At 49.6% G+C, this 12,270-nt stretch overlaps 3 protein-coding genes across 3 annotated transcripts in view; 2 read left to right on the top strand and 1 right to left on the bottom strand.

The window, feature by feature from the left end:
* Positions 1-2,640: 2,640 nt before the first annotated feature.
* EPUS_09003 (uncharacterized protein) lies at positions 2,641-3,981 on the top strand (the record flags this gene model as incomplete). The annotated part of the gene is made up of 1 exon (XM_007804482.1): positions 2,641-3,981. The coding sequence occupies one exon, from the start codon at positions 2,641-2,643 to the stop codon at positions 3,979-3,981; it is 1,341 nt and encodes a 446-aa protein (XP_007802673.1).
* Positions 3,982-4,602: 621 nt separating this feature from the next.
* On the bottom strand, positions 4,603-5,763 carry EPUS_09002 (uncharacterized protein; the record flags this gene model as incomplete). Its single annotated transcript, XM_007804481.1, has 1 exon — positions 4,603-5,763. The coding sequence occupies one exon, from the start codon at positions 5,761-5,763 to the stop codon at positions 4,603-4,605; it is 1,161 nt and encodes a 386-aa protein (XP_007802672.1).
* A 3,871-nt stretch (positions 5,764-9,634) lies between these two features.
* The window catches only part of EPUS_09001 (uncharacterized protein), a gene marked incomplete at both ends in the record, with an annotated part of 3,283 nt that continues 647 nt past the window's right edge, over positions 9,635-12,270 (top strand). The window contains 2 exons of the mRNA XM_007804480.1: positions 9,635-9,800; positions 9,866-11,851. Of these exons, the coding sequence (XP_007802671.1) occupies positions 9,635-9,800; positions 9,866-11,851 (2,152 nt within the window). The remainder of the gene's footprint in view (positions 9,801-9,865; positions 11,852-12,270) is intronic.

Here is a 12,270-nt window from a genome sequence, read left to right as displayed (position 1 = left end):
GGAGGCTGGATTCATCTTCGAATGCCGAATCTAGGAGGAGATCAATTCTCAAACTGATACTGTTGTCAATAGGCAGTTACAGCAAGTCTGGTTTACTTATCCTAAGCAAATTTAGTATGCTCAACACTTTATAGCAGATTAGACTTTATTTGTTGATGGTACCTTTTAAACGAACGCTCTAAATCTTGTACTTATTATTACTACTAGTATAACCAACTATAACTCAACGTTCGTAAGCTCATTATTATTCGCTTGCTCAGAATCGCAGCTCTCCTTCAACTTCATCTTTGATAGCCTCAAAAAGTACGTTTTTGCGCCTCTGATACTTATACCACGCGTTATTATTAGTGACTAAGCTGCTAGAATAAGAGCATTAATATCAATATCTCTTCCAAATACGATTCTCTAGTTCTGCGACTAGCACATAATTAAGAATATCAAAAAAAGGCTCGCTGATAAGGGTTATCCTAAGGAGATTCAGAAGGAGATAAAGTCGCTATTATAGACCTTTATCAAAAGCAATACTTATGCTAATTTAGAGGCTAATAAAGCTGAAATCTACTCAAAATTAAGACTAGACGAAATCAAGTATCTGCGCGATTTCTAGGGCCCTAAAGAGACGTAATTTCTACAAATCTATACACGTAAGTATCCGAATTTAGGCGCTTATTCAAATCAACGTTCTGAGAGTCTTTATCCAAGTACTACAGATATCCTTAATAAGCAACTAAGTATAGAGGAGGCTAGTTGTTGACTTAGTAAGACGATATAGTCGAAATTGAAGCAGCTATCTGAGAAGGAGGCTCTCAAAATAGAGATAGATTACCCTGTACGCTCGATTTAAAAGCATTTGTTCTTCTAGCAGATACTATATCGTTTTTCGCTATTTCGAAGATATCCCCTGAATAAGAGACTACAAAAGAGGAGATAAATAACAGCTCTCTATGCCCTACACCCTTTTGCTTTGAATATAAGTTACTTGTTCGTTTTGGCCTCCCTTGTAAGCATTATCTTACGCAGCTATTCGAAGATGGGGCTCCTATCCCTCGATCCCCTTAGTACACCCTTATTAGTAGATTAATAGTGAGCCTATTCGTATCGCCAAATAGACACCAACATATCATACTTTTGCCTTACTAACATTTCCTCTACGAAATTCTGCTTCCTATTCGCAGCACCCTTATATCTCTCCTAATAGGAATCAGATTACAGGGCTTGGTCTGCAAATCCTTGAGGCTAGGGAGGCTCTTACTGGCTACGCTCGTACGCGTTATGATCGAGCAGCTACAAACGCACAGAAAGGCCTTATTGATTTTGCTGATGAGCTTAAGAAGATGACCTTAATACTTGAATGCCTGATGCTGTTAAGAGGTCAGGATGGAATAGGCAATTCAAGAGTCATGATAGGGTTAATAAGCGACTTATGACAGGAGCTGAGGCAGCAGAGCGTGACGCCAACAATAGAGAGCAGGCTGCTGCTCAGGAGGCACACTAGAAGGCTAATATAGTCCTTGAAGCTTCATTAATAACAGGGCTAATACCCCTCGCAGGGCCTCCTGCTCCTGCTTATTCTCCTCTCCTCCTCCTCCGTCTACAGCTCCTGTTAACGTGGAGAGCGTCCTTGATACCCCTCCTCGTGGATCTGCCGCCGGCGCCGTCACCATCGCCACCACCACCACAACGGTTGATCGGTCCTTCCCAACTCCTGACGATGAAGAAAAAGAAGAAGAGGAAGAAGAAGCTCTAGATGAGGCATTTATACCCCCTCTCTCAACGGCGCCAGCAGTGATGACGCAATCGAGAGCTGGCCGCAAGAGAGCGCCCACAATGAAGGCATTAGAGGCCGAAAAGGCGCCAAAACGGGGTACAGGGCAGGGCAAGGGCAGGGGCAGGGGCAGAGCAGGCAGAGAGGCAGAGCGATAGAGCTATTTCTGCAACACCACGTTTTGTATATCCATTTCCTTATAGGGAAGTCATAGCAGTATTAATAAAAATAGTGTACATTTCTGTGCGAAATCTTCATGTTATTCAAATGGTCATGATGGGCAAATCTACTAGTAATTTGTATGACGTAAAACCCGCCAAGACCCAAACGCCGAATGCACCGCTCGCCGAATATACCGCCGCGAATGCACCGCTCCCAACACATCCCGGTTTTTGTTCATCACCGGCTCTCAACGCTGGATGATGGCGGCTTTCACCGGTGGGCGTCCATTCTGCCGAAAGATGAAGTCTGCCACAGAGTTCAGAAAGATAATCCATGTAGTTAATACGTACAGTAGCAATGGTGACACTCAGCACCCCAAGCTGTCAGTTCTTGGAGCCGAGGCAGACCTGGAAACTCTTCTCACTCTCTTTCAGCCTGCCGCGCAACATCACCATTAAAATCAACATCAATACCCTCAGGCGGCGCCCCTCCTTCACATAACTTCCAGCGTTGGGCCGTTAGGTAGTAGTGTCAGTGTTCTTCCCTCAATGCCTTCATGAGTGAGATCGAAAGCCACACCAAGGCCTCTCACCCACCCTTTGCTGCTTTCTCACACTGAACGATACTTGAATCGCCTACTCTACAACGCAAAGACCTTACTTTCCCACAGCGCGTCGTTACCTGAATAGTGGCAGCTATATTGTGGCCTCATAATGTCTGCTCAAACCCCCATTCCTTTCTCAGAACCTCCCTACCTCTGCGGTCTCCCTTCTCCTTACTACACTCCGTCCCACTTGAAATGGCAGAAAGCATGCCGTGCTTTTCTCGAAGAACATTTTCTTCCATACGCGATGGACTGGGAACGTGAAGAAACCGTTCCGGCTCATGTCTTTCAGACATTCGCTAAGCACAATATGCTAATCCCAAACTTACCCGCTCCACTGCCGGTCCAGTGGCTAAAGAAGCTCGGGATACATGACATACTCGGCGCTGTCAAAGTAGAAGAATGGGATTACCTTCACACAGGCATCTACATTGACGAGATGGCGCGCTCTGGCCTTGCCGGCCCCTCCGGCTCCCTCACAGTCGGAATGGCTTTTGGCGTCCCCCCTCTGATCAAGTTCGGCAGTCCAGAGCTACAATCACGATTCCTCCCAGACCTTCTCACCGGCAAAAAGAGAGCCTGCATCGCCATCACCGAACCCACCGCCGGCAGTGACGTAGCCAACATCTCCACCACCGCTACCAAATCATCCGACGGCCAATCCTACATCGTCAGCGGCACCAAAAAATGGATCACAAACGGCATCTGGTCCGACTACGCCTGCATGGCAGTCCGCACAGGGTCCCCCGATTCCGGTCCCGCAGGCCTTTCCCTCCTCGTGGTCCCGCTTAAAAACCACCCGGGCGTAACAATGCGCCGCCTGAAGCCCTCCGGCCAAATCACCGCCGGCACCACCTTCATCAATCTCGACGATGTTCATGTCCCAGTCTCAAACCTAATCGGCACCGAAGGTCTCGGCATGAAATACATAATGATGAATTTCAACCACGAACGCCTCACCATGGCCGTCGGCGCCACCCGCCAAGCCCGCATAGCATTGAGCGCCGCATTCGAGTACTGCCTGACACGCGAAGCTTTCGGGAAATCCCTCATTGAGCAACCAGTCGTGCGTCACCGCCTCGCCAAAGCGGGCGCAGAACTCGAAAGCATGAGTGCCTGGGTCGAGCAGTTCCTCTACCAGATGGTCCATCTCCCGCCCAAGGAAGCAGACACCAGGCTCGGCGGTCTGACGGCACTGGCGAAAGCGAAAGCGGGCTTGGTCCTGAACGAGTGTGCGCAATGCGCGGTCCTGCTGTTTGGTGGGAATGGATTTACGACCACGGGTCAAGGGGAGATTGCCGAGAGGATCTATCGCGAGGTCATGGGGATGAGGATTCCGGGTGGGAGTGAGGACGTCTTGCTCGACCTGGCGGTGAGGCAGTTGGTTAGGAATTATCAGCGTCACACGGAGAAGATCATGGAGAGGCCGAGGGGGGGCGCGAAGTTGTAGTGCTACGATCATGAGCTTATGGTGGCGAGGCACAGGATACGGAATGCGGAATGGAACAGGTTACGGCGTATGATTGGCATGAAATGATGAGAATGAATGGGCCGGTGGCATATTCATAGACGCACGACTTATTCGAATGAAGACACATGGTGGCTTGACTGCAATAGTTGCGAACGAAAGATCGACTGGCACGCACACTGCCTTGATTGAAAGAGTTTGTCCTCGTATTACGAAGTCCATCACATGAACGACTCGAGAAGCAGACAACCATCATCCACTGATGAGGTCTCTGAACGCCTCCTGCGCCTACGCTATGCTATGTTACGTTATGCTTCCGTCAAAACAAGGACTAACGCCGGCTAAGATGCTGCATGCTGTGGCCTGCTTAGTCCCCCAATGGTGGCCCGAGTTGCTGAGTTCGCTCCTGGTGCGAGAGGAGCCCGCGAAGGTTGGTTTGTGTGGGTTCTGATGATGGTGAATTATCACACTACAGAACGCCTCGTTTCGCTCTTGGTCCTCGAAAAGGTCAGAATGATTCAAGCGTGCACCCGCGGATCAAGACCCCATCCATCTTCCATGTCAGGCGCCTTGTTGCTCGCTCGTTGCAAATCCGATAGTCTTTCATATCGGATTCGTCATTCCAGGACTCGGTACTGCCATTAGCATTCCATCCGAACCCCTCGGCGGCGTGACCCCCAATTCTTGTTTCAGCATTGGCGTTACCATATCATGTTGCTCACCAACCCTCGGAGTACTTCTGCTTCCTTGGCTCCCGCTCCCTCCTGCAAGACCACCACGAGTACTCCCACTGCCGCTGCCTCCTGCACCCAATCCGCGCTTCATCATCTTCCCCAGTAACCCCACCATCTCCGCCGCATCTTCAAAGCTCTCGTCGTCCATACCTTCTTGGGCGTTGTAGACATCTGCGATGGTTCGTTTGGCTAGACGACGCGATTGCTCCTTCTCGTGCAGGCAATCGTACAGATATGCTACATATTCAAGCTTGACCGAAAGTCGGACGGGATGGCTACCTGGGAGCAGGCTTTCGGCGAGGTCAGAGGCGGTAATGAAGGCAGAGGTTGCAATAAGAGTGTAGTCAGCCGATGGAAGAATGAAGTCGCCAGAGTTTGATGCCGTGGGAGGTGGGGGAGGAAGACCGGGTGGGCCGCCTCCCACAGGTGCGCCTATGTTTGTTGGAGAGCGTCGACGAGGCGGAGAACGGGTGATGGAGTCGCGGTTGGTCACCTTCGATTTGCCGCTTGAGACTCTTGGTGAAAGTGGTTCGGGAAACAGCGGAAATGGTCCGGAAGCTTGGTTGATGGAAGGCTTGTTGTGAAATAGGACGAAGATGTGGTAGAAGGATGCCCGCAACTTGTACGACAGGACCTTCAGCTCAACATAGTGACCGACCATTGGCAGGATGTACTGTTCGGTCATCACGAGTCCCTCTCTCGACAGCCATAGTATGTGATGATAGAGCTGCTGGACTAAACGTGTGTCTCTGGTAGGGTCTAGCCGACGTTGTTTTCGAGCTCGAAGAAGTTTTTTGGATAAGATGACGGATAGTCCAAGCACTTTGTAGAGCATAGACGATAGGTAGGGATTCTCGAGGCTGGTGTGCTTGGCAAAGTGGCCCAGAAATTTTTGGTCAACTTCTGACGATGCCATCCAGAGAGCAAATTCAGGCGGCTCATCCGAAGCGGGCCACTGCCGAGACAAGGTAGTTAGTTCTGTGGTCATCTTTTTCTCATGGGCAGACGCGAGACGTGATTGGCGGGCCATGATGAAATTGACCAGGACATGACAAAAGGAGAAAATGATCGGGTGGATGACAATCGCCATTGATATAAGCGTACTACAAGGAGCGATAACAATAGAAGAAATTTTATCCGGCATGCCATCGGAAGGTTTGAAACGTGATCCACACATATGAAACTTGGTGAAGCGCGCTTACATGGGTTTTAAGCGCGCTCGTCTGCTGGCCCGCTCTTAGGACAAGATTGACGCCGATACGCCTTGAAGACTGCTGGAGTCTTACTGCGCGTTAGAGTTGCACTTTCTTCCCTCTCCTCAACTATCAGCTGGTTGTAAAGGGACAGTGGCGGTAAAGGTGCGCAATGGGCGTTGTCGGTGTTTCAAATGGACCTTGCAAGACAACTTGTGAATCAGCCCGGCAGGAGCGTTGAGAAGATCGGTGGACGAGTCAACCCGCGGGGTGATCTGGAGGTTTCGACTTGGTGTAGGCAGGCTGTATTCTTGAAAAATTATTGGAATGCCCGTGGATGTTCGAGGCAGGGAAATATGGTGCAGCATATATCGTACAGATTGAGAATATATTCTTCGTGATCGGCTGATATTATAATAGTACAATGGGACGTGATTGCCACGGTATCTTCACTAAATCGTCAGCCCTGCTAGCCTCTCGTAGACAGAGACAGCAGCCGATCAACAAGTACCTTTGCATAAAGTGACTCGAAACCAGTTGCCTTACAGGAACGCAACAGAAAACAAGACGAGAACCACCAACCGACCGAGTTATTTTCTTAAGGCCACCAAACTCCTTTGCCCAACAGACAAATGCCACGAGGGGGTGAGCGTTTAGGAAACGAGGCAGTTGTTGTCCTTATGGAGAGATTGCGAGGCATCCTGCTTTCCAGTCCGTTTGCGCAACAGCGGGACTTTGGGTCTATGTTGATCGCCCAGGCGAGATCTTGAGCAACGACACTCGAGCTTGGTGTTACCCACTCGTGGCCAATTGGTCCGTCCGTGATAGGGACAACAATGGAAAGTCAATAGAATGAGCCAAGGAAGATGACATTGGATCACATTGCAATTTCAATGTCTCTCGGGGCGTTGAATCTGTAAGCAGCGCAGGCGCAATGAAAGTGACAAAAGAATGCAAAATGCAAGACACACGAGGAAATTTTTACACTTTTCTATGTGCTCCGAGAACATGCATTGCAAGGAAGATCTAATGCGAATGGAGAAAGGACAACTGCAGCTTCATGAGCTGTCCAGGAGGGAAATGCAGCTTGGACGCAGGTAGTGCATAAGGTCGATAACGTGTCACTCCCAAGCTGCTAAATCTGCCACCAAGCGATGGCCATCCCTGCTTGGTGGGACTCGGACTGGCATGGCGTGGCACGATCAAAAAGCTTCGAAGTGATTGAGAGCTCTGACAATAGGCGGGAATGGTTGAAACAGCTAAGTTAGTTCGTCATTGTCAGGTAGCAAAAAAATGGTTTGAGAGAAAAGCATCATCACGCTTGCCAGCGTGGCAGTGAAGCTGTCGGTGGCGTCACCGTAAGGCAATGGCCCAAATCTGGTGTGAAAGCGAATCTCCCAAATCACGTCGCAGAGCCAGATGAAGTGGTGCATACTATAGAAGCGTAATATGCCGAACCAGGCGCGCTTCTTGTTCAGCCGAAGCGACGTGAGCAAAGTGGGAGGACGTGGGAGGAATCTGGGTTCGGAAGTTAGTTAAAGATAGGGTTCCTGACAAACGAAATGAACCAAGGATCCAAGCAAGGGTGGCTCACTGTGGCGCATGAAGGGCGAGACACAGACAGCACCCAGTCCCATACTCCAGTTTTATTACTACCCCCCAACCACCTCTGTTTCTCGACGACCTGCACGAGTTGCTGCATCAGCTTAAGGCACGACATCCTCTGCACTTATCCAATCGGATGACCGTCCACTATTTACAGCAAGCCAACGGCACGCCTGCATCACAATCTGCGTTCATCGAGTTATGCATCTCACGATAGCTAAGAAGTGTGGTTGAGCGACCTGAACCGTCTCTTGTTTGTCCGTGCCAACACATCTTTGTGTCCAACATTCAAAAGCGCCTGAAATCCAGTCGGCCAGATGTCAAAATGGGCATGCAGTCTAATTCATCCTAAATAGCCTAACGCTGGGGCGGCTTGATGGAGATCACCGTCATCCAATGGTCCAAGTAGCGGTGAGCTCTCCGCCGTCTGCCACATTTTCATGCCTCTGTCCAGCTCAGCCCAATGCCAAGGAGATGCAGTCTAACCTGGCGTTGTGCTCCTCTACCTTGACATTTGGATGGATGGCTGACTTGCAGCTGGTCTTCCTAGAGATGTGTCTTGAATACGGAGTAGTGGCGGAAAGAATATTCCGTATCCCCGAAACAGCTGGCATACTACGACGAGCCACCAAGCACTCGTCCTAGGGGTCTTAGGATGTCCTGCTCATGCACTGCTTGCTCTTTGGGGCAAGTGAGTTTATTCCTCATTGCAGAGAAAAGGACTATGATACCTGTTTAGACCAAAGACCGTGGCCTCGGAGGACCGATCAATAGCTTACTACGGTATGTCTGACAATACCTTAGGCCAGTGGAATGTGCCGAGTGAGTAAAGTATTTTGGTTACCAGTGCTGAGACCTGGTCTTCCATTTTCGGTCTGGGGAAGAACTCCCACAATCAACGAAGCTGGGGCAGACGGTCTATCCTTGTCAACCGCACATGAGTCTGGTTGTGCAATAATCATATGCATTCCCTGGGCCCGGTTGACAACAGCAAATCTATTGACCATTGCTTCCCAGAAGCCGCGTCATTTCACAGCTCAGAACCAGCATTCACCGCTTCACAAAATTCAAAGGAATCACCAGGGCTCTTGGTTCGAGAAAGCAGGGTAGGGTGTGAACTCACTCCTTGAGGAGAGATTTTGTATTGGTATGGGGGCCATTGCAAGTCTACAATTACTCGCCCTCGAGTTCTGTCGTAAAATTTGACATTTTTTAATTGGTCAGTGCCAGCTACTAACGCCGGCAAGCCTTGATTAGCGCCAGCAACCTTAACCTTAGGTTTCACCCCCAGAGCGTAGCAAGTGTCACATCTCACAATTCGCAGTGCTGGGCTTGTTATTTACCCTCCCCGCAGCAGAGATATAGCAAATCTTGTTTGTTTGGTGTCGTTACTTTGTAATTGGACTTAGCACATATCATAAGAAGGTTCTGTGCATGGCTTTTGATTGGCTCAGCTGAAGTTAAGGATTTCTTGACGCCCGCTCTGTTGGCTAATTTTAAAAAAATGTCAAATTTCCGACAGAATGGTGGATATACGTAGTACTATGTAAGGTACAAGTCGGCAGACATGAAGTTTAACGGGAAAGGGATCAGACTCACCTTTCCCCTTCAAGAAGACCACCCCTACTTAGAGCTGCGCTGTACTTTGTTCTGAGTTCACGAGCACAGCTAATCCGGGACTCATATTTTCAAGCTTTCCGATCAGATGAGTAGTAGTATGCGGCTGTTAATCTGGAGATGCAGTTTGGCATCGTCTTTTGCTCGCACGTGTGGGCTCTAGCCGCATGAATATTGGCTCTCGGGCTGGGGACCTTCATGAGAGGACCTCTCCCTCGGGAACAAGCAGCTGCATAAGTACGCAGCTCTGTATTTGTCTGCCAGATGTCAGTCAGAACCGTCTCCGGTGTTTATCTCATTGTCTTCCTGATGTGTCTCTCTCGTTTTGCGGGGGGCACTTAGTTAAGCGCAGGGAATCCATCCCCTGTATGACGTCGCACATCACTCCCGAAAGGTCGATGTTTTGGCACCATTTACTTATTTGAGACTTGACACTGCTGTCGAGGCCATTCTGCGAGGTGCGGCGTACTGCCGCTTCCCACCATCATGTTCATTCTACAGGCGTTACCGCTGTTGGCCGGATGTGCATGGTCATTTCCGACTGAGCAGATACCCTTGCCTGTGTCCTCACTACAACAACCCTTGACACCACAACGACACCGAGACCGGCCTGCCTTGCGCAAACTACAGGGCAAATTCCTGCATATCACAGGTATGACTTGTGACCGAAACATGAAGACACTGTGTTTTGCGTGTGGTGCGCTAACAAAGCTGCAGATGTCCATCCCGATTTCTTCTACAAAGCCTACTCCTCCATTGACTCCGCTTGCCATAGCGATACAGGAACCGCCGGCATCCTGGGTGCTGAGATGAGTGATTGCGACTCACCAATCACCCTTGTCAATGCAACGTTTCAATGGGTAAAGGATAATCTGAAAGACGAAATCGACTTCGTTATCTGGACAGGTGATTCCGCGCGGCATGACAATGATGAGGACATTCCACGAACGGAAAAGGAGATAGTGGACCTCAATCGGATGGTCGTCCATAAGTTTGTCGAAGTATTTGGCAAAGACGACAACCTCGATGACCCTGACCCCACAAATGATTTCGTGGTCCCGATTGTGCCGACATTCGGAAACAATGACATCCTACCGCACAACATTTTCGAGCCCGGCCCGAACCGATGGACGCGAGACTATGCTGACATATGGCGCAAGTTCATACCAGAGGCTCAAAGACATTCGTTCGCCAGAGGTGGTTGGTTCTTCACCGAAGTCATCCCCGGCAAGTTAGCGATCTTCAGTCTCAATACGATGTACTTCTTTGACTCGAATACAGCGGTTGATGGATGTGACAGCAAGTCAGAACCTGGCTATGAACACATGGAGTGGCTGAGAGTGCAGCTGCAATTCTTGAGGGAAAGAGGTATGAAGGCCATCATGACAGGCCATGTGCCTCCGGCAAGAACATTCAGCAAGCAGAGCTGGGATGAGACCTGCTGGCAGAAATACTCGTTGTGGATGCGGCAGTACAGAGATGTGGTTGTGAGTGGAATATTCGGACACATGAACATCGATCATTTCATGTTTCAGGATGCTTTCGGACTGAAGTATAACCGCCGAGGCCAGTTGCAAGATTTGGAGGCCAGGGAGCGCAATGCAACGGACCCCATGTTGTCGATCCAGTCAAAGGCAGAATATTTGACTGATCTAAGGGAGGGATGGACAAGCATACCGACGCCTCCTTCGGGTATGTCATGTTCGGAGCTTGCTATAGAAACGGATGACGAGCATGTCTTGAAGGACACCAGACGCAAGAAGTCACAGCAAGACAAGGAGAAGAAATTCTTAAAGGATATTGGAGGGAAATGGGCTGAGAGATTCAGCCTATCCCTTGTATCCCCAAGTGTCGTCCCAAACTATTTTCCAACACTGAGAGTCGTTGAATACAACATCACTGGCATGGAGAATGAACATCCTGCGATGGGAAGGTCACAGCCTGCAGCAGTGGAGATTGATGTCGAGCTTCCGAACAATCAAGAGTTTGCACCATTGTCAGCCGCCAGCGTACACGACGTCATGGAGCAGCCAATCCAGGAAGCCAAACACAAAAAGGAAAACAAGAAAAAGAAACATCACCCCAAACCGCCCTTCGAAATGCCCGAACCACCCTCGTCCACCGCCGCACCCGGCCCAGCCTACTCCCCTCAACCCTTCACCCTAATATCCTACACCCAATACTTCGCTAATCTCACATTCCTTAATGACGACTTCAAGACCTCAGGGCGGACCCTGGAAGAATACATCGGTACTTCTCCCTCGGCTAACAAACGAAGTGGGAACCGTGTTCCACATCCCCAGAAATTCACATTCGAGACGGAATATAACACGAAGACTGATAAGCGGTATCGTTTGGCCGACCTGACAGTGAGGAGTTATTTGGATCTTGCCCGGAGGATATCTTGGAATATTAGAACGGATACACCGGAACATCGCGTTTTAGATATATTACCAGATGGCAGAGTGGTTGACGCTCGAGGTAGAGAAGCAGGAGCAGAGATTGGGGATGAAACGGACAACGACGACGACGATCTCCTCTCGACCAGGAAGAGGAAGAAGAAGCATCACAAAAAGAAAGGCAAGAAGGGCGGAAAGGACAGGGACAGGGACGCATTATGGCATACATTCGTCAAGCGCGCATTTGTTATGACCAAGACAGATGAGGATATGGAGGATTTTGATCCTTACACCTACCAAGGAGGTTAGGTAGGTACCTCTGGTTGCGAAAGGCAGGAGTTTTATCGCCAGGCTATGGAGTAGTGTGCTTGGAGGCCGTGTCATTGAATGGCGTTGACGGACACCACGATAGGGGTGCATAGTAAAGGTATTTCGGCATTTTGGGAGAGACAGAAATAGCAATAGGTGCGGTACTCGTATGAAAGACTGAATAGCAAATATGTTAGTTAGTTGTAGTTAAAGTGGGTTGATCTAGTTAAGCATATGGGCACCCTAAGGTCGACGTCTGCCCTCAATCTACACAGAATCCCCCAACTTCTGGCATTGTGATTTTTACCATTTCGGGTTCAATGGCATCGCATGAGGACTTCTACACCCAGTCTTCCTCTCGCCCACTTTCTCAGACGCAGTTTACAAGTCCGCCATTCACATCAGAGACTCCGC

The sequence above is a fragment of the Endocarpon pusillum genome (genome assembly GCF_000464535.1).
Source record: "Endocarpon pusillum Z07020 unplaced genomic scaffold scaffold3400, whole genome shotgun sequence".
Classification (NCBI taxonomy): Eukaryota; Fungi; Ascomycota; class Eurotiomycetes; order Verrucariales; family Verrucariaceae; genus Endocarpon; species Endocarpon pusillum.
This window is presented reverse-complemented; position numbering and strand designations above follow the sequence as displayed.